The following is a 25,343-nucleotide window of genomic DNA, read 5'->3' on the forward strand; positions in this document are numbered from 1 at the left end:
GCTTTTAATGTACAGTCAATTTCCAGTGATTTCCAAAGTGTACAGGTAATCAATGGCTGTTGTATGCAGTGGTAGGCTGCATTCATTTGTCTTCATCAGTAGTTCATTTATCACAAGGAGTTTGTGTATTGTGAAAAATCCTGATTGAGAACCTGTCTTACTTGGAGATCCGCTGAAAAGTGGCCATTCAGTGCTTGAAACTTTGCCAGTCTACAAAGCAAATAGTGATAAATAAGAGAAGCAAGTATGTGTTTCTGTTCCTTGATTGACGCTATGAAAGAATTTGTTATTTCTTTATGCTCTCATTTTTGGGAAGAGTTGCTTGTTTTACTTCTAAGTAAATTTATTTATAAGGATCAGGATGCACACTGCTAGGTGTATCAGAATTGGTATATGAATTGCAGTCTCCTTTGTGTAAACCCTAATTACACCGATTGTTACTTATTAAGACAGCCATGGTTTTGAAAAGTGGTTTCGCCTTGAGCATGGGTATAAAACAGTTCTCCTACGTGATCGTTAAAAGCAAGGATCTCCTGCATCCTGGTGGGTGGGCTGTAAAGTTTCTTCCTCTTTGCAAATGTGGGCCACATTTGAATGCTGATGTTGTATATCCAGATCTCGACTGATGAATTAATGAACAGGTCTCAGCTTGCTTTTCTGTATCCCAAAAAGTAAAATCTGTGAATTCCCATACATAAAGAGTTGTTTTACAGATGATATGCTATAGCTGTGAGCTTTTGACAAGAAGGCATATTTCTCAGCAAAATAGCTCACAGCCAGCTTGTACATCATGCATTCCTTACCAAAATAGCTCTCAGTTGTTGACTTCTAATCAGGTATCCTTATTGTCTTGCATCCTATTTGCCCATGAACCAGTGGTTTATTGCCCATACAACATAATGCACATTTCGGAGCTGTCATTATATTGCAGTTGAAAGAAATGGATAAATTAATGACTAGAATTTTCAGAGCACATTGTTCTGTTAAGTAGTCCTTCAGGTGCTTAATTAGAGCAATAAGGAGAACATAAATACTTTAAGTACCTTGGAACATATTTAGGCAATGAAATTATCCTATTGGGCAACCACCAATGATGGGGCTCTCCATTGAACTCTGCATCCTGGAGGGATGTCCTGTGTGTGGACTCTGCAGCTGCTATTTCTTGTTCAGATTGTCTTGTTCCAAGCTTGGTGACTGTGGAGTTCACTGCATGTTGGGGCCATTTCTGAGAATCAAGTCCCAGAATGATTCAGGAGCTGCACTTCAATTTTTTTAAAAAAGTCTCTATTTCAGGGAAGTGGTTTTAAGAGGAGTGAATGTCAATGAATATGAAAACCGTACTGGTTAGTTTAGTGATCTATCCAGCTAAATGAAAAGTTTAACATCTCTTGAGGGTTCTTTTTATAGAGTGCCCCTGGGTTGATGCAAAGTCGGGCGGAGGTTTTGTGGAGATAGTTGCATTAGCATTTTTAGAAGAAACCTACTATACCGCTTGTTAGTTAACTCATTTCTGCCCAACCCGCAGGTGTTCACATTTGATCCCTATTGTGTTCATGCAGTGTTGGGAAGAAATGGCTTAATTCATGAATACCTTTCAGCATGATCAGCGCGTACATTTTCACATGTTGGAGATCAATGAACTTGCTGGGTCCCCCAAGAACGCAGGGTGTTTACCCATGCAAAATGTAATGTCATTCCATCTGGGCAGTTATTTGGCAGGTATAGGGGCATCCCAGTTGCAGATAGAGTTTGTCCTTGCAGGCAGGTCGTTACTCTGTCCAATATACCAGGATCTTCGCTTGTTACTTATCGCCAATCTCGGCCACTCTCTTGGGTCAGAGTGACCAGAATAAAATTGCCTACATACTCAGTGGGGCAAATGAAGAGCTTGCTGGGGTGGTAGCTAAATATATAAATATGATAATCAAGAGACATGTCTCTACGGTGGTCACAAATGGTGGAGCCTATGTAATAAGGTCTGGTTGGTCACAGCTGGAGGTGAACTGTCTGATTCATGCATCCCTCCATCCTATCTGTTGTTTTACATTGTTTGGATTTTAAATATGCCAATAAACGCTTGTACTTGAACTTGCTGGGTCTGAGATCCATGAGTTACTGGCCTGTATATATTCTCATGAATGCAGGGAAGACGCCAAATGTTTGCAATAAAACCCGGGCCAAATGTGATACCAGAACAGATCCCTGGAATTCTAAGGAAAGGATTAACAGCTTATTATTAGTACTCTGTATTCCCTTTACTACAGTCCTATCATGTACAGCGAGTGTTAATGGCTTTACACTGAGAGAAACAAAGAGATTCTATTTTCCCCACAGCACAAGTGCTTGAACAGCTTAGGTTAAGTGGTATGTTCTCTTCTGCCTCTGCCTGAAATGTTGCTTCTTCTCCAGGCCCATTTGTTACTGTCCTCCTGAGGTTCTGGTTCCTGCTGCTCCTTAGTTGCAAAGCCAAACAAAGAGCCTATCACAGACCCCAGCTAACTATGCAGTGAATCTGGCTCTGTGCCTCAAGGTCACCTCTGACAGCTCTAAGCATCTGTGCAACTCCATTCCCTACTGCAGTGATGTTTGGCTTTCACTCAAAGGCTACGTGTGTGAATGGGAAATTTGGCAGACAAAGCGCACTTGGCCATCTACGCAGCCAGGCTCTTTTTCAGCAGGAATGGGATGGAAATTAAATTGTGAAATCTTGATAGGAGCCTTTGCACAAGCACTCTGAATTGTGTACAGTATACACACACACACACAGAGAGAGAGAGAGAGAGAGAGAGAGAGAAGAGTAGAAAAAAGCATGCACTGACTTTTATTTTTGCCTTTTGAGAAGGTAGCAGGAAGTCCGTGGGATCTAATAAAGTGGTTCTCAGGCTCTACTCGGGGTATCAAACTTGTTTCAAATAGTTAAGTGGAGAAATGGAAGAGTTTTGGCGGAAAGGTCAATTGCAGTACCTGTGGCAGTGTCCCAATGCCCCAGGCTCAGCTTGAGGTTGCAGTGAATTTTCAAAGGTGTTTGGAGTTGCTTCAAAGCACAGTGCAATGTGGATGGTGCAGGGGATGGACAGGATGGTGAGGGAGGGAAAGGGGAGATAAAAGGAGACTTAGAGATGGCAGAGAAATTAAATGAGTTCTTTGCATCTGTCTTCACGGCAGAAGACCTCGGGCAGATACCGCTGCCCGAACGGCCCCTCCTAACCGAGGAGTTAAGTCAGATAGAGGTTAAAAGAGAAGATGTTTCAGACCTCATTGATAAATTAAAGATCAATAAGTCACCGGGCCCTGATGGCATACACCCAAGGGTTATTAAGGAATTGAAGAATGAAGTTGCAGATCTCTTGACTAAGGTATGCAACTTGTCCCTCAAAACGGCCACGGTGCCAGAAGATTGGAGGATAGCAAATGTCACGCCTGTTTTTAAAAAGGGAAAGAGGGGGGACCCGGGAAACTATAGGCCGGTCAGCCTAACATCTATACCGGGTAAGATGGTGGAATGCCTCATCAAAGATAGGATCTCAAAACACATAGACGAACAGGCCTTGCTGAGGGAGAGTCAGCATGGCTTCTGTAAGGGTAAGTCTTGCCTCACAAACCTTATAGAATTCTTTGAAAAGGTCAACAGGCATGTGGATGCGGGAGAACCCGTGGACATTATATATCTGGACTTTCAGAAGGCGTTTGACACGGTCCCTCACCAAAGGCTACTGAAAAAACTCCACAGTCAGGGAATTAGAGGACAGGTCCTCTCGTGGATTGAGAACTGGTTGGAGGCCAGGAAGCAGAGAGTGGGTGTCAATGGGCAATTTTCACAATGGAGAGAGGTGAAAAGCGGTGTGCCCCAAGGATCTGTCCTGGGACCGGTGCTTTTCAACCTCTTCATAAATGACCTGGAGACAGGGTTGAGCAGTGAAGTGGCTAAGTTTGCAGACGACACCAAACTTTTCCGAGTGGTAAAGACCAGAAGTGATTGTGAGGAGCTCCAGAAGGATCTCTCCAGACTGGCAGAATGGGCAGCAAAATGGCAGATGCGCTTCAATGTCAGTAAGTGTAAAGTCATGCACATTGGGGCAAAAAATCAAAACTTTAGATATAGGCTGATGGGTTCTGAGCTGTCTGTGACAGATCAGGAGAGAGATCTTGGGGTGGTGGTGGACAGGTCGATGAAAGTGTCGACCCAATGTGCGGCGGCAGTGAAGAAGGCCAATTCTATGCTTGGGATCATTAGGAAGGGTATTGAGAACAAAACGGTTAGTATTATAATGCCGTTGTACAAATCTATGGTAAGGCCACACCTGGAGTATTGTGTCCAGTTCTGGTCGCCGCATCTCAAAAAAGACATAGTGGAAATGGAAAAGGTGCAAAAGAGAGCGACTAAGATGATTACGGGGCTGGGGCACCTTCCTTATGAGGAAAGGCTACGGCGTTTGGGCCTCTTCAGCCTAGAAAAGCGACGCTTGAGGGGGGACATGATTGAGACATACAAAATTATGCAGGGGATGGACAGAGTGGATAGGGAGATGCTCTTTACACTCTCACATAATACCAGAACCAGGGGACATCCACTAAAATTGAGTGTTGGGCGGGTTAGGACAGACAAAAGAAAATATTTCTTTACTCAGCGCGTGGTTGGTCTGTGGAACTCCTTGCCACAGGATGTGGTGCTGGCGTCTAGCCTAGACGCCTTTAAAAGGGGATTGGACGAGTTTCTGGAGGAAAAATCCATTATGGGGTACAAGCGATGATGTGTATGCGCAACCTCCTGATTTTAGGAATGGGTTAAGTCAGAATGCCAGATGTAGGGGAGAGCACCAGGAGGAGGTCTCTTGTTACCTGGTGTGCTCCCTGGGGCATTTGGTGGGCCGCTGTGAGATACAGGAAGCTGGACTAGATGGGCCTATGGCCTGATCCAGTGGGGCTGTTCTTATGTTCTTATGTTCTTATGTTCAATTGTGGGGACAATACTTTGCCAGCTATAAAGCTTGGAAAAAGGTTGGGTTTCAGAAGCATCTTGGAAACAGAGCACAGATTGGAGATCACCTTTAGTTCTCTCCTTGAGCTAGGAGTTTGGGCAGGAAGGTGGGCATTTGTTCCTGATTTCTGCTGCACTTCAGAGATACCTACCTCCAAAGTTCATCAATCCATGAAGTGGAAGGCTGCTTTCTGTTCTTTCTAGTTAGAGGGTGGACAGGGTCTTTCTTCACCACTCAACTTTGGGTAGCTACCAAAGCCACTGAAATATGTAGATTTTCGTGTATTTTGAACATAGAAGGATGTATTTCCCAATGGAATTTTTTTTTGTTTGGCTTATTCAACCTACAGTGAATGCTTGTTGGGTTGGCAACAGGAAAGTACTTTTCCTATTGTCTATAACTTATGGTTGAAGGTGTGCCATATTTCAGAAATATAACCCCTGAGACATTCCGAAGGCCTACATAAGGAATAGCTTTTCTCTCTGTCCTGTTCTGAATCAGGAAGTCACCTACCTCACAGGTTTGTTGTGAGGACAAAAGGAATGAAGGAACCACGTATATCACTCTGAGCTCCTTAGAACACTGATGCTTAAAGTGGTGGGTTGTGACCCATCATGGGAACTAAAAATGGGCCATTCCACTTTAAGGGAAGTTGCTCTGGCCTGCAGATTAGCATCTCTGGGTCCCCATCGTGCTACGATCGCTGAGGCACAGCTGGAGTACATCCCCCCTCCCAGTCCCTCCCCTGTAAGCACTTACCAGTGGTTCTTGAACTCCTGGAGAGTTTGAGAACCGCTGCCTTAGAGGACGGGTGGTATAAAAATGTGAAAAAGTGACATTATACCCTGGATAACATTTCCAAACTTCTGAGTGTCTGAAGCAGCTCCTTCTCAAATAGTGCCCCTTGTGTGCCATGTAGTTTAGATTCTAACCTTTACCTATAGATTTTTATTCTCCTTGAAAATACCACTCTGACCAAAGAAAAATCAACATGTGATTCTTGCCACTGATTAAGTTATGTGGGAGTGGCTTATTGCCTCCTACATAACCATATGTCTCTTGTAGGTGGGTGGGTGGGTGGGGGGCAGCTTGTGGCTTTTAATATCTGTTGCTCATGATATATATCTTTGCAAAGCACATAGCAGAAGGCGGGTGGTAGTGGTTTTTGATGTAAGACTTTTATATAAATATTATATAAAAGTTATATATAAAGTTTGTGTGTGTAGTACTGAGAGATTACAAATTTTTTTTTGCAGTGCAAAACTGTAGAGAAAACACATTTTCATAGTATGCAGTTTTAACATCAAGGTAGGAATGTAATAAATAATTCTCTGTGTTTGTTTGGTCCCAACTGGTGGACTCCATCCTGCAGACAGTGGCTGTTCTTGATGAACAGCTGTTGGATTGTAGCAGGTTAGCTGCCAGAGGGGGACAGTTCATCTCTCCATAAGGAGGTTGTCTTCCTCATGACGCAGAGCGTAATTACAACACTGCTGGGTAGCACTGCTGTTATTCAGGGTGACTTCTCATTGCTTTTGACTTTTGCTTATGTGACAGCCAGAAGCTCATTGTAGGGATGCGGAACTCGAGCCCCTTCAGAGTTGGCCTGCAAACTTAGTGGCACGAGCCAGGAAAATAATTCAAAGGCAGAATGATATAGATTTTAGGGGTTAACCTAACTTCTCTCAGAGGAGGAACATTAGGAAAAGCATGACTAGTGTTTTTCTGTTAAAAACAAGGTAGAAAATGTCAAGATGACCTGCAGAGAGAGAAAAACATGTGTGTCATAGCTTTCCCAAAAGGAACATTCCAGGGTCTTGTGAAATCAAAGTGCAAGCCAGAACTTCTCCATACATGGATAACGGACTTCCCAGTTAGGGCTAGAACCATGCACCAGTATGCCAGATAAGGAGAGGGAAGTGACATGAATATCACATGGGTCACTTGTTTTTCATAGAGTACAAGTACAGGAGTTTTGGGTGTGGTTCGGGGAGGAATCAAAGATCCACCATGGGGTAACTTAAAACCTGTATCCATCCTAATCTATTCTTAATCTGTAAATAGCATGTAAATAAATTTTTCTATATGCTTTTAAAGGAGTCTGTGTCTGCTTAGCATGTTGACCCAGAGACCAAGTCCCAGAAATCTCTCTATCAAGAAGCAACTTAGAATGCTTAGGGAAGATTGAGGAGAAAGCCGGCGAGCCTGTGGGTCAAAGTTGCAAGGTTTAAGGATAGCTGAGCGATACCTGAAGCAGCCCTCTCAAGGCCTCTAATACAGCATTTTTCAAATTATGAGTTGTGACTGACAGAGTGCAGTGGGTCATGACTCAATGTTCAGCCACAATGCCTTTCTGAGAGCCTATAGAGAAGCCATTTTCAACCACTGTGCCGTGGCACACTGGTGTGCCGCGAATGGTCTGCAGGTGTGCCGCAGGAGTTTAGGGGAGGATCATTTATTAGTAGGGCCATTGGGGGACGTGAGCCCCCCACCAACTAACTGCATGGTGTGCCTTGTCAATTGTCAAAAAACTGAGGGTGTGCCTTGACAATTTTAGTAGCTTGTCAGTGTGCCATGAGATGCAAAAGGTTGAAAATCACTGCCCTAGAGGCTGCTTCCAGGTTGTCCCAGGCCCATGACCCACTCCATTGGCCTCTGTGGGCCCTAGTTTGCCTCCCAGAAATGACTGGAAGTTGCAGAAGTAAACCAGAAATCATTTTCACAAACTGAAAGTAGCTTCTGGTCGCTTCTGCAAGTGGTTCACAGGCCTGGTGCAACCCAGAGGCAACCTCTGGGGGCTCCCAGAAAGGCTTTGTGACTGAGCATTGAGCATGGGGTCGTGGCGGGCAAACTTTTGGAACCCACTGCTCTTACGGAATTGTTCCACGAGCTGTCAGCTCCACAAGCTGAGTGCTTGGCTGCATGTGGGTCAGCTTCAGGTCTGCTTCTGAAGCAGGTTGTGCAAGCAGTACTTGGATGGATGGGGTATCTGTATTTTCTAGTATCTGGTTTCAAAGTTCTTGCCAAACGGAAGGCTTAGTGAAAGAGGGATTCACTAGCTAGATCCATATCCAGGGACCATGGTTCAGCATCTGTGGCGCCCTCTGTCTGGACTGAGCAACTGACATGTAAAAATTAGCCACATCCAGAACTGTTAAAAAAAAGTTAATTTTTTTTAAATAATTTTTTTCATGGAATTGTAAAACAGGGAAAAACCAATCAAGCTTTTCAGATCTTAACTGGCTGTCAACCTCGGTAACATAACCCATAATAGTTGTGGCACTTCAGAAGTTCATGCTATTGGAAGATTGTAGGAAGATCTGAAGGAGTTCGGTTTGTTTGACTTTGAAGACTCCCATTTTCTACTTCTTTTATCACAAATTTTCAGACTTGTATCTGCAAGGACTAGAAATGTAATGCCCAGTGCTATCTTCAGTTCTAGCCATATACTGTACATCTCTCTTTGCCCTCTTCGTTAATCAGAAGAATTGGTGCATAACTGAGCAGAGTGATTGCCTCTAGGTCACTAGTAAACCCATGGCTGATGATGGATTGCAGCATAGGGCTCCCTAGCCAGTACTCCAGTGGATATCCATCAGCAGAAATGGGACAAATATTCACTAGAACACACTGATTGTCAATGCTGCTCAATAGATTTTATTTAGAATCTATTTGACTTTGACATTAAAAATAAGTATATATTTCTCCGTGTTCTGGAGTTTATTTGAAAGTTGGATGCAGTGTAGCGAACAAATAATATAAAGACTGACATCTTTTCATAGTTACTCAAGAGTAAATCCCACAGGTATGAGTAGAATCTGTCTATGTGCAGTCCTATAAATGATTGCAGACTAAAACAGTAACCTGATAATAGTGTTTTTGTACTTCAGGTGTGTGTAAAAGCAAAAACATAAATATGCAATGAGTTTTTTTTCAGGTGTGCTCTTGAGTGCAGTCCTGTGCATATGAAATACTAGCGCACTCTTGTTGCATTGTTTTAATGTGTTCTAGGTGTCAGGAGAAGTTGGTACATAAGCATTCAGATGGTGTACTTCCCACAAAATATTTAATCTTTTCCAGCCTTGTTTATTGCTGGCTGCAGATGACCACAACCATGAGGCTTAACAGCGCAGTTGACTCTTGAATGAACTGTTCATAATGATAATTGTGATTTTTCCCCTCCCCCATTTCATTTTCTGTAGGCTGTTCAACTAACCCCTAGACGATGGCTAAACCTGCAGGAATACCAAAGTAAGAAACTGATGGCTGATCATGGGGTCACAGTTCAGAGATTCTTCGTGGCTGACTCTGCAAATGATGCTCTCGAGGCTGCTAAGAGACTAAGTAAGTTGACTAGTAATGGGGTGAAATCTATAGTGGCTATAAAATCGACCTGAAAAATCACATTGCTTTGTAGTAAATACATATGTGTTGTTGCATACAATCTAGAATGCCAAGGCACATTTTATTCTAGAGATCAGAAGTGTATAAAATGGGTAAAGATAATGAGCAGAATTTCGAATATGCTGTATGGATTTATCCAGATTCTCATCGCATTCAGTCCCACAGGCTTTGTGTAGATTATGATAAATGTAAATATATCACAGCCCCCCTGCCAAAAAAAACCCTTTTGTTTAGTTGCCAAAGATGTTTGAACAAATTTAGGATACTTTTTGGGGTGCAAGCACTTAGGTATGTTTAGACTTATTGAGTGGGTTTTATTTCAAACCATTGCTATGCCCTGAGATGCTTGGAATGTGACTTTTCTCACTATTGCAGGTATAATGGTATGTATCGGTTTGGCACCACAAAATGGGCATGCAACTATGACACATCAAGATCGGTCATCTATCATTGCTGATAGTTTTTGGGCAATTAACAAGGCACACTGTGCTGTCAGTGGGGGGGCTCACATCCCTCAATGGCCCTACTAATAAATAACCCTCTCCCAAATTTCCGCAGCACACCTGGGGACAATTCACAGCATACCAGTGTGCCACGGCGTAGTGGTTGAAAATGGCTGCTATAGAACAGTTATCTCAATATGTGTATATGAGTTTGAAGTGTATGAAGAGCAATGCAAATGTGTCCTCCCTTTCTGTGCATATGGTGTTTATAATGGCTACTTAGTCTGTGGACTTATCAATTTACTAATATTCAGGTAACTCAAGGGAGCATACAGGAGACGACCCCCTTCCCACACACTGTTATGAATTGGAGCAGGTCTGTACTCCACCCCAATCATAGTATGTGCAACCTCTCAGAATAGTGTGTATGGGAGTGTCTGGCAGAATCTTAGACAAATTCATTCATTCATTCATTTTAAACATTTATATCTGACCTGTCCAAAGGCTCAAGTCAGCTAACAAAAAATCATACCACATAATACAACCAACGAAATCATAAACGCATGGTAAAATAAAATAAAATGGTTGATGATCGAAAGGGTATCGAAGAGCTTGGACGTACAGGGGCCAAAGGAAATTGTTGTCCAGCCTCCTGGTTTTTCAATCCTCCATTTCCACCACAGGCTCTAATGTGTCAGTTGTTTCATTGTGCTCAGAATACCAGTTACAGGAGTTCGCTGGTGTGAAAGATGTATGTCTTCATTTCTCGCTTGTGGGCATCTAGTTGGCCACTGTGGGGAAATAGAATGCTGAACTAGATGGGCCTTTGGCTTCTTGTAGCAGGGCTTGTGTTCTTATCAGGATCTTGGACTTCCCATCTCTGGAGACTTCACCCTCAATCAAATGCATATGTATTTTAATAGAAAACCAGTTCTGAGTACATGCTTGGTGTTTAGGATATTGTGTTCTCAATTATTGATTTAAGCTCTGCAAGTACAATCTTATTCTTCTAAAGATAAACGTTGTTTTAGTGATAGTCCTTCAAATTGCAATGACAAAAAGGCAGTAGAATATATGTGCCGCTTCAGCGGATAAAATGAAAATTGCCATCTTGGAGTCTCCGAACCAATCACTTTTAATCTCTCTTTTTCTCGTCTCTCATCGGCTCACTCTGAGTACTGCTGAGCCCAGAAGAGATCTTGTAGCATACCTGCTGTCTGCTCTTGAGACTTGGTGCTACTTAATAAGAGAAGGTTTCATAAATAGGGCAGGAAAAGAAAAAGCGAATCTATTAAGATCATACGCCTGTCATAATTGAAAGAGAGAGCCCTCCAGATTAACTTCCTCTCACTCTTTGGCATGTCCATGGTTTATTAATGATATTGCCATTGATTTTATGGTATGTGATTACAAGGATATTAATCTGGGGAGGAAAACATAAAGTGTATTTGTAATGTTTTAAAATGCGGAGAAGAAAAGTTTAAAAATATAGTATGCCAGCAAACCATATGACAGTATAAAGAAATTTGTACAACTGACTTATTGAACTTGGCTATCTTCCATCTCCAAAAACATGTTTACATTATTGCAGTGCTAATGCTGTTCATTTTATTCAAGTGCCTCAAATGCACAATGAATTCACAGTGTTGTATAAGACACTGTGTTAAAAAAAAAAAAAAGACTATGCTCTTGAATGTGAGGGGGCGACAGGAGCAGCGTCATGCTCTACTAAGCTATCAATTAGCATGTTCCCTGTAGTTGCATGTTGTGCTGTAATTTTGTCACATTCAGTTAGAAGAACCCATTTTGACGTTGATGCGCTGCTGTTCTTTTACCCTTACAAATCAACAGATGCCTCTCTCTCATTTTCAGAGAGCTGACTCAACTCGTCATTTGGAGTATTCTAGGGCATGACGCCATGTACATGTGTGTTACCTAAAGAGGGGCTAGAGCTGTCCTTTTGTAGATTGTTTGCATTTGTACACTTAGCCCATATTGATACAAGAAGCTCATTTGGAATTTATGTAGCTTCCTTTGTTAGTGTTGTTTTTTGATTCTAGAGATTTCTGACTGCTGACACAGCTTTTGGGCTTCAGCTTCATATAAATGGAAAAGAAATGCTTAACCATGGGTAGGAGATTTTGGAATGTTGCATTTGGCGAGCAACTTGACGAACAACTTGGAATGATGGTGGTTCTTTGGCATGGCAGCATAGACTTTTAACAAAATACCAGAGAATCTGTTGTAAAACCAAGGATCCAGTGGGTTAATGTAGCCTCTTTGGGTGAATTTTTCAGCACTGTTGAAGTCAATGGCAATTTTATAGTGCCCTATCCATTTAATACATTCCCTGGAATGTATGTCAAAATGCACTAATAGCATAAGAGGGAAAAGAACATAACGGGATTTGTAAATAAGTTTAAAGAGACGGGTAGATTTTTTTTTGCTTCCGTCACCAAACAAAGCATAGCAGATGCCTAGAAAATTAAAGTCATGCCGTTAATGCTTGCCTTCAAAGGCTGTTCTGTCTAGTAAAAGATTGAACCCAAAGGATTTCCGGCTTTGTACATTGCTAAACAATTCTCAGATGAAACTGCTTTACAAGGAGCACTGCTTATGAGTCAACATTAAGTCATTTTATGCTCCAAGTCAAGATGCTGTAAGTACCCAACAAATAAAGAAAAGCACATTCTATACAATCTTGAAAACAGTTAATTATAATAATAATAAACTTTATTTGTATCCCACCCTTCTCCCTGAAAGGGAAATTATTCCTGATATCCTTTAAGAGAGAGACTCGGAATAATCAAATCTGTATTTTTAAAAAAACAAAAACAAAACTGCACTGAACACAGAATGAATGAAGGGATTTAAAAGCCTGTTTCTGCAATTCATATGTGAAGGAAAAGCCATAATTCAATAATAATATTTGCATGGGGCTTGTGGTCTGTGTCAGTTGTGAAGCTGGACTTTTGCAAGGATCGAAGATGGATGGGATGAAGGTAACAGTCTAAAAAAGCCAGTATTAGTATTACCGTTCACTGAGTCTGAATAAACAACTGCATTAGTGAGCTGTAGATGCATTTAATGTTGCTAAATTTTAGCAACCACTGTTTAACGAGCAATATCAGATATATTTCCCGTTGCGGGTATAAGTCGATTTGCAACATAGTTTTAAAGATCACTTATACAATCAATCCCAGCTCTCCCCCTTACTGCCACCCCCTCTCAATCCTTATATGATTCCTCCCACTCTCTCTCTCTCTCAACTCTACAAACAAAACCTTATTGTGCCTACTAAGTAAAAACATGAAAAAAGAAATTAACAAGACAGCACAGTTCCACATTTTTATAAACTGAAAGAAGGAAAGTGCTGCCTTTAGAGACTGTGAAATGGAGGTGAGCTTAGAAGGTTCCTGTGCCATGATTTGAGTGGCAGAGCTAAGTTTCAAACATTTCCTAAAACAAATAACAAACATTCAGATATTTCCAACATTTCCAAAACTTGTTGAATACACACACACCCCCCCCCCCATTGAATTTAATGTGTGGAACTTCAAAACACATTAAATTTCAGTCATGGGGGAAAAATAGTTTCCTTTATAGAATTAGAAAACATCAAAAAATTCACAAGAAAAATCAATGTGAAGGCTAAAAACAAGAAATACTGTAGTCAATTAAAAAATAATATTAACTTTTGTTGGCCCATCAGTAGTAGGACCAATTCATGCCAAATTCAAAAATGGTTTTTGGTTGTCTTTGTCAAGTTAAAAAAAGTGTACCAAGGAAACATTTTTTCTTTATCTTGGAGCATCTCATGTACCCTAACCTAGAGCCCCATCACACACCCAGACCATACTGGTGCTCTGGGGTCTCCTTCATTGAAGTGACTGGGGCTAACTGAAGAGTTATCCATGATTGTTCTCTAGAGCAGGGGTCTCCAAACTTTTTGGCCAGAGGGCCACATCAAATATCTGGCATGGTGTGGAGGGCCGGAAAAAAAAATTAAATATAAAATTTAAATAATAAATTAGAGATGGAACTTAGATAAGTGAATAAATGAATGAATGGGCTAATTCATTCAACCTCTCTGACCCTCAGAACACCCTCCAGACACAATCAGAGCACAGTTCTGGTCATGTTCAACTGAGTGGGCCAGAGGCTTTCAGGAGACAAGAGGTTGACCGCGGGCCGGAAAGAGGCTGGCTTCGGGCCGCATCTGACCTCCAGGCCGGGGTTTGGAGACCTCTGCTCTAGAGCATTCCTGCCTGCAGTGAAGCTGACCCAGTAGCAAAGGTGTAATTCTTCCCCTAGATATGGTTTGTTTGAAATGTGTTTTTATTTTTACTTTTGAAGGAGGGTGTCTCATGGACAAGTCATTCACTCTTCTTGCATTACAAATTCCATGTGTTAATTAGGCCTTAAACTTATAGCAAGAGCTGAAGCTAAGCCACATACAGTCAAGGAATATGAGTCTAATATTATGAGCAGCTTTTCAGATAATGAAACGTAGGCTGGCCTTATACCTACCATTTTAAATAACTAATTAATCTCTATGTGAACTAATTATCAACACTGCAGCATTCTTGCTTAGTATGTCCCATTTTCCACCTATCTTTGCTTTGTGCCTGAGGCAGAGGATAGGTTTGTTTCTGGATATTAATATGTTGTTAAATCCTGCCCCTTAGCAAGAGCTCTTGCTCAAGGAACTCATACCTTGTGACAAATACCCTGCCAGCCTTCCTTTTTGGACACTTCTAACCTCTCAGAAGCTCTGTGCTATCTCAGTAGCCTAAAAACGGTTGGTACACGTCCCTGTAGTACCCTTTGCCTGAAACGCCATTACCAACTGGCAGAGTGGGAAGTCATACCTGTATGTCTAGGTAAAGAGATAGGGTAGAATAGTCAGGTGGACTGCAGAAGGCATTCCCAGTTACTCATCAGTGCCTGGGGTTCCTGGGACAATTTAAGTAGAGGGCACTAGTGATTATATTTCTAGCTAGGCGTGTCTAGGGAATTTTGTTTTTGTTTGCTTTCCCTCTATGTTGTCTGCAAACTTCACCACTTTGCTACTTGTTAGGGGTTTTGTGTGCTTTACTTTTGAGTAACTTGACTGGATGTTACTGGTTATTGTATCAGTATAATAATGATACAGTGGAATAACTGTACTGGTTATTGTACTGTGCCCCTAGCGGACTTCAAGCATTCTCCATCAGCCTGCTTGCACTTTGTTCTATTCCCCTCTTTGCCCATTTGGTTGAATTCTTTTCCTTCCAAGTTTTTCATAATCTAGCTCTCTTTGAACTCTTCCATGTTTGTGAATAATACAGTGGGTAGTCACATCTGGCTTCACGCACTGGAGAGGACATTGTTCCAGAACATTATTCAGAGTGCAATACCATAGTCTTCCGAGGCTGAAGGATGCCAACAAGTCACATCTGATTGTTCTCGGCTATTACAGGGCTTTTTATTTTTAAGAAGGAGCTTTGGGGTTCTCTGCTTTCCTGGCAGGAGGGTTCCCCTGATTGCCCCCCTTTTATTTAGCCTGGGATGGTGACAGTGAATAGAAATGACCAGTCCTCCCATTCAGCTGCTGGCCCCATAAAAAGGAAAAGAGCAGGAAGGGATGCCTGTGTACCGACTATTAAGTACTACTCCCCTTAGTCAGCCTTGGCACTCCTGGTGTACCATTCTTGCATTTAGTACTGTTCCAAGGTGGAAGAGCCACTAGCATTGAATTCTGGCAGGCTTGTGCCAAAAAAACAAACAACCCAGTACATTTTGCCCATTAAAAGTTATGTACTTGAATATATTCTGGAATCACCGACATTGATAATGTTCACTAATTTTGCCTATCTAAAACGGAGGCAGCAGCTTGCCCTAGATCAGCCAATATATATGACAATTTTGTACACTGTCCACTAGGCCTTTATTAATTGCCGTCTTTTGCATAAGATCACTCTATATTCCAAGTAACACGCGGTCTCCAAACAAATTAAGCCTTTCCTCATTTTCCTATAGATACAAAGGGAAGGTTCAAAAGCTGTTAGAAGAACTCACAGACTATGGGAGGCAGCTGTAGCTCAAGGCAGACCACTTGCTTTGCATGTTGAGGGTCCCAGGTTCAAGCCACGGTATCTCCAAGTAGGACTTGACAAAAAAAACCTTGACTGAAATCCTGGATAACTTTTTCCAATCTGTGCAATGAGCTAATGGATCAGTGGGTCTTCAGTATAAGGCAGTTCCTCGTTGTTGTTTTTTTAATTATAACCCTCCCCAAAGTATTAAAAATTATCCATTTATGCTTCTAGAAAGTTTTACTGAGGGCACCAATGAGTCTGACGAACTTCAGCATACCTTTAGTTATTTTATAACCCTTCTCTGCCTCCAAATGTCTTTGAATCAAATAGATTTATAGTAATGCGAGTAATGGATAGGGGGGTAGCAAATCAAAATCTCATTTCAGATGTTTGACACTAATGTTGTCCTGAGTTACTGTTCTCCGTGTTGGATTTCTGATCAAATTACCAAAATTGCCACTTGGAAGCGGGAATAGAGACAAAATACAAACAAGACATTGTTAGAAATGAGAACTGAATTTCATAGTTAGCATATGTCAAAGAAAACATTCTTTAATTCTGGCTGTGTTGAGAAAAAAAAAGTCAAGGAGTTTGACTGGTGACCTTTTTTCTCTCTACCTGAGGAACAATTCCAAATATATAACATCTGATAAAAAACCAAATTATACTACAGATAACAGCTCCTAGAATCAGGTAGTTTTTTTCTTCCTAATTTATCATGATGTATGCTATTATTCTTTAGCAGTAAAAATAACGAGATCTGCAGTAAGATTCTGTTTCAGGAAACCATATTTTTTTAATGCCTACAAACTGGAGTATTACACATTCGTTTTTATGTGCAGCATGAGCAGTATTTGTATGAATGGTAGTTTAACATTCGTTTAATGCACTTTTAACTATTGTTACTCAGAGGGAGTCTAGATGCTACTATCATCCATATTTAATCACCACTCCATGATGAGTTTGTATTGTACTCCTGCAATGGCTACAAACCGCCAGCATACAATGCAGTTGAACATAAAAACCCTATGTTCAGACCAAAGGCCTATCTGGTCTAGCTTTCTGTTTCCCACCAAAAGGCAGTCCACTAGTTGCCTCTGGAAAACCCACAAGCAGGAGAGAAAAACACATTTCTCTCCTGCCGTTGCTCCCTGCAACTGGTATTCAGAGACGTAGTAAACCTGAAGGTAGCACAGGGCCCTCACAACTAGTGGCCATTGTTCAACCTGTCTTCTACGAATTTGTCGAATCCTCTTTTAAAACCTTTCAGGCTCATGGCCATCACCACAACTTGTGGTAACAAATTTCAAGAGCTAATTATGTGTCTTATGAAGAAATAACATCATGCATGGGGATTGCATCTTAATGGAAGGTATGGGTTGAAGGTGAGGACACTTTACTAATGATTCTGCATCATGTGTGTAAATGCTGTGCCAAAGAGGTTGAAATGCTTGGGTTGGGGGGGCAGGGGTAGACACTGAGGAGGGATGGGAAACTGTGGGTCGATTTGTGCTGCTTGCGTGTGTGCAGGGTGCACGCTGCAAGGGAGAAATCACGGGATGTTTGAATGCCACTGGAGAGCATGTCTACTCGGCAGTAAATCTCATCAGACTCAGTGGGGTTTACTCCCAGGAAAGTGTGGATCCAATTGGGCTGTGAGTGTGCTTGGGGTCAGGGGCTGGCACTGCAGGGGAGAAGTCCTGGGGATGTTAGAATGCCGCTGGAGAGCATGTCTACTCAGCAGTAAGTCCCATAGAGTCAGTGGGGCTTACTCCCAGGAAAGTGTGGGTTGATTGGGCTGTGAGTGCTCAGTTTTGGAGGTGGGTACTGCAGGGGAGAACTCACGGGATGTTTGAATGGGGAGGAAACCTACTGCTTTAGCTTGTTGGGGTTGCCGGCAGAGAGGGAGGAAGGTGGGGGTCCATTTGTGAGGGGGGAAATACACACAGCTCTCTGCCTGCTTCTAAGTTTGTTTAGTGCTGGGTGCAGGCTGGGGAAGGGGGGACTGAGAGAGGGAGACGGGCAGCTCCCTTCTCTGTGTGAATGAGGAGAAACAAACTCCTGTCCTGAGGGGGCAGGTGCCCCCCAGATCCCTGACTGATTGTGTTCCTTTGCTGCTGCTTGTTGCCAGGATGGGGGGGGGGAGAGTAAAAACATGCTCCTGCATGGGGGGGGGGGAAGGATCCCATGCTGACTCCTCTTAAGTCTGTTCTGTACTTTTCCCTAGGAAGAGGTGTGTTGTATGTGTCAGGAATTATTTTAACAACCCCCCTTTTCTGAATCTCAAGTGTATTATAAATAAGCTCAGTAAAATTAGTTCATTCATATAAGTTCTGTCTTTAATATATTCATTTATGTAAATTTATTCAAATTTGAAATGAAAATCCCCCGGCCCCCGACACAGTGTCAGAGAGATGATGTGGCCCTCCTGCCAAAATGTTTGGACACCCCTGATATAGACTGATAGAGAAGACTTAAAGAAATGAGGGGAAAGAAATATGGAGCTTTCTTTAATACATTCACCCACTTCTGAATGATCTGATTATTACCACTGCAGACTAATTCAGCCTAAAGGCTTCCTAGGCTGAACCTGCTGGGTTTTTCTGAAAGTTGCCACCCTAGAGAGGAAAGTGGTGTTTACATTTGCATGGTTGCCCAGCAGAAGATCTTGACTGACAGAGTGGGTGGTGACTACCTGATCCTGTGGTATGTCTTTTCAATACAGGTGTACATCGCTTAACAACGATATGCTTAATGACAAACCACATATATGATGGTGGTCAAAGCACAACAAAGAGGCTCCTAATGAGGCAGTCTGATCTCCCATAGCCTGCAGCATAGTGTCTGTTTACACAACAAAGAGGGTCTTAATACAAAGAAGAGGCAATCTAGCAGACTGTGCAGCCAGCTAGTGTCTGGCAGGGAATGTCTGTTTCTACAACAAAGGCACTAGATTGGGCAGAGTGTTCGTTTAATGACCTAATTGCATAACAAAGGGGATAGGAGAACTTATCCCCATTGTTAAGTGACACACACCTGTCGAAGTGAGTCACAGAAGGCCCCAGAAGCCTTTGGTTTGGAGAGATTCTTAATAGTAGAGGTTTGGTGTAGTGGTGGTCTTGATTGCCGAGCTTTTCAGTGAGTGGTCTTTATAGTAGGGCCTGCTTGAGTGAAACAGGTTGAAGGGTATCTGCAAAGATGGAATATGGCTTGCCTGCTATAACCACTGTACTTAGTCAACATTTGGGTTAATCCCTGATTGCTTAAGAGATAGTGTGGAATTTTGGTGCATTCCTGTTGGAAAATAAGTTAAACGGCTGTTTATCGTGCTGTCAGTGCGTACTAGGTGCAAATGAATTGAAATATTCTCAACAGTATGAAATGCATTAAGGCTGTCTGTTTTGACATTCATTTTGTTGTCATTTTCATCTTACCGAAATACACAATCAAGATGTAAGATAATAGCAGTTATGGTTGAGAAGGCAGGTGGTGTGCTGTTGCCCAAGCTTTATTTTTCTTTTAAAAACTCTGTTCTTGACCATTGTTACCATAAGAGTTGTCCAGAAATCATCCTTCCATCCATTCACCCACCCACCTACCCACCCACAAATAGGCTGTTCATACTTAGATCCATTCATGTGGTTCAGTATCATGTGCCTGGTTTCCACGGGTTGGAGGTGGCATGATGGGCCTTTTTCTGAGAACCAAGTTAGGCTGTTATACACAATCATTGGCTGCTATTACACTAATCCTTCAATTTCTCATCACCCCCACCCCCTTCCCTTCTACCAGGAAGGGGTAAGCACTTTCTTCTGCTGTCCACTTTTCCAGTGCAAAGCCAACATAAGAAGAGCCCCACTGAATCAGGCCAAAGGCCTATCAGGTCCAGCTTCCTGTATCTTACAGTGGCCCACCAGATGCCTCAGGCAGCACACAAGACAACAGCCTGTGTCATGGTTCCCTCCCCTGCATCTGGAAAACTGAGGTAGCCTATCACTAAAACCAGGATCTTGCACATACCTACCATGACTTGTAATCTGTAATGAACTTTTCCTCCAGAAATTTGTCCAATCCCCTTTTAAAGGCATCCAGGCAAGATGCCATCACTACTTTCTGTGGCAAGGAGTTCCACAGACTAATTACATGCTGGGTAAAGAAATATTTTCTTTTGTGTGTCCTAACTCTCCCAACGCTCAATTTGAGTGATATCCCCTGGTTCTGGTGTTAAGTGATAGGGGAAAATAGGGGAAAGAACCCCTCCTTCCTGTTACTTTGCACCATGGTTGGTTGGCAACCTTCAGTCTCGAAAGACTATGGTATAAGCCTACAGCACCCGGTATTCCCAAGCGGTCTCCCATCCAAGTACTAACCAGGCCTGACCCTGCTTAGCTTCCGAGATCAGACATGCGCAGGGTAACAGTTGCTGCCATGGACCTTTGTGTAATTCAACATGTAGCCTTCAGCTTCTAGACTACTATTTCTCTATAGACTACTGTATTGTCTATATTGCCACAAACCAGAGGTCCATCTGGCCTGGTATTGTCAATACGTCTGGCATTGGCTCTCTGTTACCTCCATAAAGTAATCATTCTGCCAAGATGCTTGAACTACAGTGATTTTTGGGATGCCAGAACAGGGAAAATATGTATTCTACGATGAGCTTCTACCCCCTGCCTCTCTAAAATTAAGTGGATGGCTAACAGTTGGAAGAAAGTCATTTATCAGTGAATGATTCTTTTTGACAAGCAAATGTTGCAAAATGCACTATCCGACACTGAATGTAGGTCAGGGTGTGCTGAATCTGGTGTCTGTTAGTTCTTTAGGAAGTCGAGCTTGTGTCTGCTCACTTCCCTAGAGCCATCTGTCTCTGTACACAGTCTTGGAAATCTCAGGGCCATTTTCTGTGTTACTTCTTCTCAACTTATAATTTTAAAATGCAGGTTAACAATAGCAAAAAATGCCCCGTGTTGAGAATTATTAGAGTGAATCTTAAGCATTGAAATGACCTTCTACAGATTGGTGGGTACATAAAAGGGCTTGTACAGATCTAGAAGTCCCATACTGAAAGGATCAGGTAAGGCTAGCAGACATTTTAGTTGACAGAAAAGTCAATTAAAAGGCAGCGAAGGCTGGAGCATCTAAGAAAAGACTGAAAAGATGCAGCTTTGTAGTTGTGGGAAAATAAAGTTTCCCTTTTCTCTGTGCATTGGAAAAACACTCAAAAAAACCAAACAATAGCACACCAATTCTGCTTTCCCTACATGGTGTTTTTGTTAGGGGCAACAGTGTTCATTAGTAGTGATGGATTTTATATTTTGGGAAAGACACATGGTGGGTAAATGAAGGGTAGAGAGGGGCACAAGATGGGGCAGATGGGAACTGGGGATGTATTCATGTCATCATGAGATGATGCATAAGAGAAAGGAGGAGGTGAGTCACTTTATGACCACACCTGTGTAAGGATTGATGTTCTCAGCTGGTTTATTCTGTATTGATCGAATTGTATAGAATGTATAAGCAGAGTAACAGCCCAATCCTATCCTCAAATCCTAATCCTAAGAATGTGTACTTAGAATTTATAAGCAGAATAAAAGCCCAATCTTATTCCCCCCCCCCATTAGCGATGATGCAACCACACGGGCAGAGCATGAACTACATCTGGTGGTGGTAAGTGGTTAAGAGGCCTGCCAGAGGTTAGTAAAATATTCTGTACTTCTTTGTAGGCCTTGTGGTGGCCTGTGTACTATTCCAGCTATATAACTGGCATCCATCAGAGAAAAGGAGTGGAGTGGGTTCAAAAAGTTATTCACCTTCAAATAGTATCCTGGAGCATGCTGATGCAATTGGCATCTTCGCCCTCCCTACCCTGGAACCTTCCCACTGCAGCTGCCATCTTAGTGGCACTAGCAGGGCCTCCCAGAGCTATTGGTGTGCATACACCTCTGGCCATTTGTGACAGTGTCGTGAAAATGTGCAACAGTGTCCCAGCCTTCACGCCAGGTAGGATTGGGCCATAAATCTGATGACTTAAGAATCTGATGTTGAATAGCACTCAGCTGATTTTAGTCTTGATTCAGCGTGGGATGATGATGAATAAGAATATTTATATACCACTTTTCAGCAAAAACATTCACAATGTGGTTTACAGGAAAAATCAAATAACTAGATCAGCCATTTTCAACCACTGTGCGTGAATGGTCCCCAGGTGTGCCGCGGGAATTTGGGAGAGGGTCATTTATTAGTAGGGCCATTGGGGGATGTGAGCCCCCCACTGACAGCACAATGTGCCTTGTCAGTTGTCAAAAAATTGATGGTGTGCCTTGAGCATTTTAGTTCCTTGCCAATGTGCCGTGAGATGAAAAAGGTTGAAAATTACTGAACTAGATGGTTCTCTCTCCCGAAAGGGCTCCCAGTCTAAAAAGAAGGAACACCAGCAAACAGCCACTAGAAAATATATTGAACTGAGTCGAATAGGGACAGTTACTTTACCCCTGCTAAGTATAAGAAGAGAGCCACTTGAAAAAAGAGCCTCTTTGCCCACTTAGCAGAGGTATTTCAGATTTCATTCTACGGCTTGAGATAAGCTATGGAAGCAGTCAGTTGTCAAAGTTAAGAGGTTTAAATTTAAAAGCATATATCTTATTCACCTTTGATATAACACCTTTGATGCAACACTGACCCAGTCTTTAGGGTTTCCTCTATCTACAAAGGAAAAACATTTGGAGTTGGAAGGGCAAGGGACTGTAGGTATACGGAGACTAAGTTGTAAGAAAATATGGTATGTAAGAATAAGTTGCTGTTTATATGGCACAGAACTTGATGTGAGCATCTCAGAGTACAACTTCCATACTTTTTTGGTATCTGGACAAATTTATAAGCACTTGAATTCTTCTCTTTCAGTTCCTAGAATGGGAGAATAAAAGAGATGAGGATTGGTATAAGCAGTGGTGTCGCTAGGGGGTGCGGGCCACACCGGGTGATGCGCAAGAGGGGGGTGATGCGCACTGGGAGGGTGACGTGCTAAAATCATGGTGGTTAGGAGTAATACCATCATGTTATATACCGTTGGATGCAGAATTTCAAGCAGAATGCAATGCAAAAAACGAGAGTGAAATATCTCCTTTCTATCAAAAGGTATTGGCAAAAACCGGAAAACAAAAAATGTGTGGAGCCCAATGGAAAGAGAAACCAAGGGGTATAGCGCATTTACTTGTGGGTAGGTGAACATGGCTTAGTTCAGGCTGAGAGGAATCTAACAACACCAGAATGGTTCTAATCCAATGAATGTAGCCCCCAAAGAACTCCCAAGAAGGAGGTCCCTCCCTCCAAGCTGGCGAATGTATTGAGGCCTATGGAAAGCAAAACTAAGCTACATGGTCACGTTTACTTGTGAGTAAGCAAACGTGCCTTGACTCCTGGGCAGGTCAGGCAAAGGGAAATGTGAGGCCACCAGAATGGTCCTGATTTGATGCAACTGGAGCTCAACAAATGCTCCAGAAGGAAGCCCCCCCATAAAAAGCCCCCCGATAAAAAGAATGAAACAGGCTTGACAGGTAAGGTGAAATTTTTTTTCTGTTTTAGGCTGCAGTCCTATCCTCGCTTTCATGGGAGTAAGCCCCACTGACTATAATGGGACTTACTTTTGAGTAGAAAGGCATAGGATTGGGCTCTCAAAGCCAGGTGGGTCCTGATAGTGGTATGCTTGAAATATAAGAACTTAAATCGAACTGGGTAGGGATGAAAATCTTACTGATTCTTTTTTTTGGGGGGGGGGGGTGTTATTGCAGGCAGGCTACAGAGAAAATTCACTTGGTGGAATAGGGCTGGCTTTCGTTTATTTATTGATTTTACTTTAATCTATTTATAATTATTTATTTTAATTTGCTTTATGATGGGTCCTGGACAGATTGTCATTCTAAGAAGTCGGTCCCAGTGCTAAAAGTTTGAGAACTGCTCCAATCAGGTGTTAGTAAGTTGACACCCTGGGGGGAGTGACCAAAATCACTAAAATCAGAGTTTGGAGGAATAATACCATCATGTTATATATATCAATCAATCTGTAATTTCATGCAGAATGCAATGAAACAAACTACGTTGAAATATCTTTATTCTATCAAAAGGTACAGCCAAAAAACCAGTGGGGGCGGGGAGATGGTAGATCACCACGCCTACCACCTGGAGTGTTGCCCCACCCACTGCAGGGGGGTGATGCGCTGGCCTCCCGCACCAGGTGACGCGAACCCTAGTGACACCACTGGGTATAAGGCCCAGCAAGCTTAAGCTAGATAGTTTAATCTTATTTTAAGATGACATGGAGCTGTTGAAATCAGTAGCAACCTAAGGCAGAGCTGGCCTGGGCTGGGGTGCATTTCTGCAAGTAGTTTGGGGTTTTAAAAATAATTCAGCAGAGAAGATCAGGCAGACCTATGAATGAGATCCAAGATTGTCCTGACTGTTCAGCTTTGTTTTTTTCTTTTCCTACTATAAATATATATTAGAAAAAAAAATCTCTGCATGTGACTCTGGCAGCCAAATCTGTTTTTCTGGCATCTGCTGTGAGAGTTTCACATATCTCTTGAAATATTTATTATTTTTAGGACTGTGTTCACACCAGGCTGTTAAAATTGCAATCACTGTGTTTCTTTCTATGTCCTGTGTCGCTGCTGTACAGTTCACTCTGACCAGTTCTTAGTGGTTAAATAGGGGGCCACAAATTCAGTGCAGCTCCCACTTCTCTGCTTGCAAAATGTATAGGAGATGTCCCTTTTCCCCCCAAAAGCTTTCCTCCCATCATTTTTACACCTTCGTTGTTGCAACCTTCCACACAGATCTTCCATCTTTTTCACAACACCCTTTCTGGTTTTGCCATAAGCAAACTCTGTTCTCTGTAGCCCTTCCTACTGAGTGTTCCATTTGTTAAGGCTCAGTAGCAGATCCACCTAGCAAACACAGCCTTCAATCAACCAAAGCATTTCCTCCTTCTACAACCTCCCTTTCCTTTAGCTGATGAGATCTCCTGAGATCTCAGGCTGGTTCCATAGCCAGACTGTCCAGGCTGGCTGGTGGGCTCATATGAAGTGTGGCAGCCAGTGGCCGGCGAAGGAGGTCGCTTCGCCTTCGGCTCCGGCTTAGGGAGGACGGCGTGGTGAAGTGAGAGCAACCCCTGGCCTATCCCTCTGCCCTTACCAGGCTCTGAAGTGTTTGGAGAAGCCCTGACCAGGGTATCCAAACCCTAGCTACAAGGGGAGAAGATCCCTGCCCCCCAGGAAAATGCAGAAGCCTGGTCATGTCAGCAGACCCCCAGGCCTCCTTTGTTGCGGAACCCCCCAGTTGTAGCTACTTGTACAACCTCTGAGGCTCTTCAGCAATGGGAAAGCTGCTCCCCAACCATGATGGATAGCCCCTGACTACCTCAGGGACACCCTGACCAGGGGACC

At 42.6% G+C, this 25,343-nt stretch overlaps 1 protein-coding gene across 1 annotated transcript in view; it reads left to right on the forward strand.

The window, feature by feature from the left end:
- Nucleotides 1-25,343, forward strand: part of SUCLG2 (succinate-CoA ligase GDP-forming subunit beta) — a 231,712-nt gene that overhangs the window by 49,947 nt on the left and 156,422 nt on the right. The window contains exon 2 of the mRNA XM_066616362.1: nt 9,182-9,323. Coding sequence (XP_066472459.1) covers nt 9,182-9,323 — 142 coding nt within the window. The remainder of the gene's footprint in view (nt 1-9,181; nt 9,324-25,343) is intronic.

Source organism: Tiliqua scincoides, chromosome 2 (assembly GCF_035046505.1).
Source record: "Tiliqua scincoides isolate rTilSci1 chromosome 2, rTilSci1.hap2, whole genome shotgun sequence".
NCBI lineage: Eukaryota > Metazoa > Chordata > Lepidosauria > Squamata > Scincidae > Tiliqua > Tiliqua scincoides.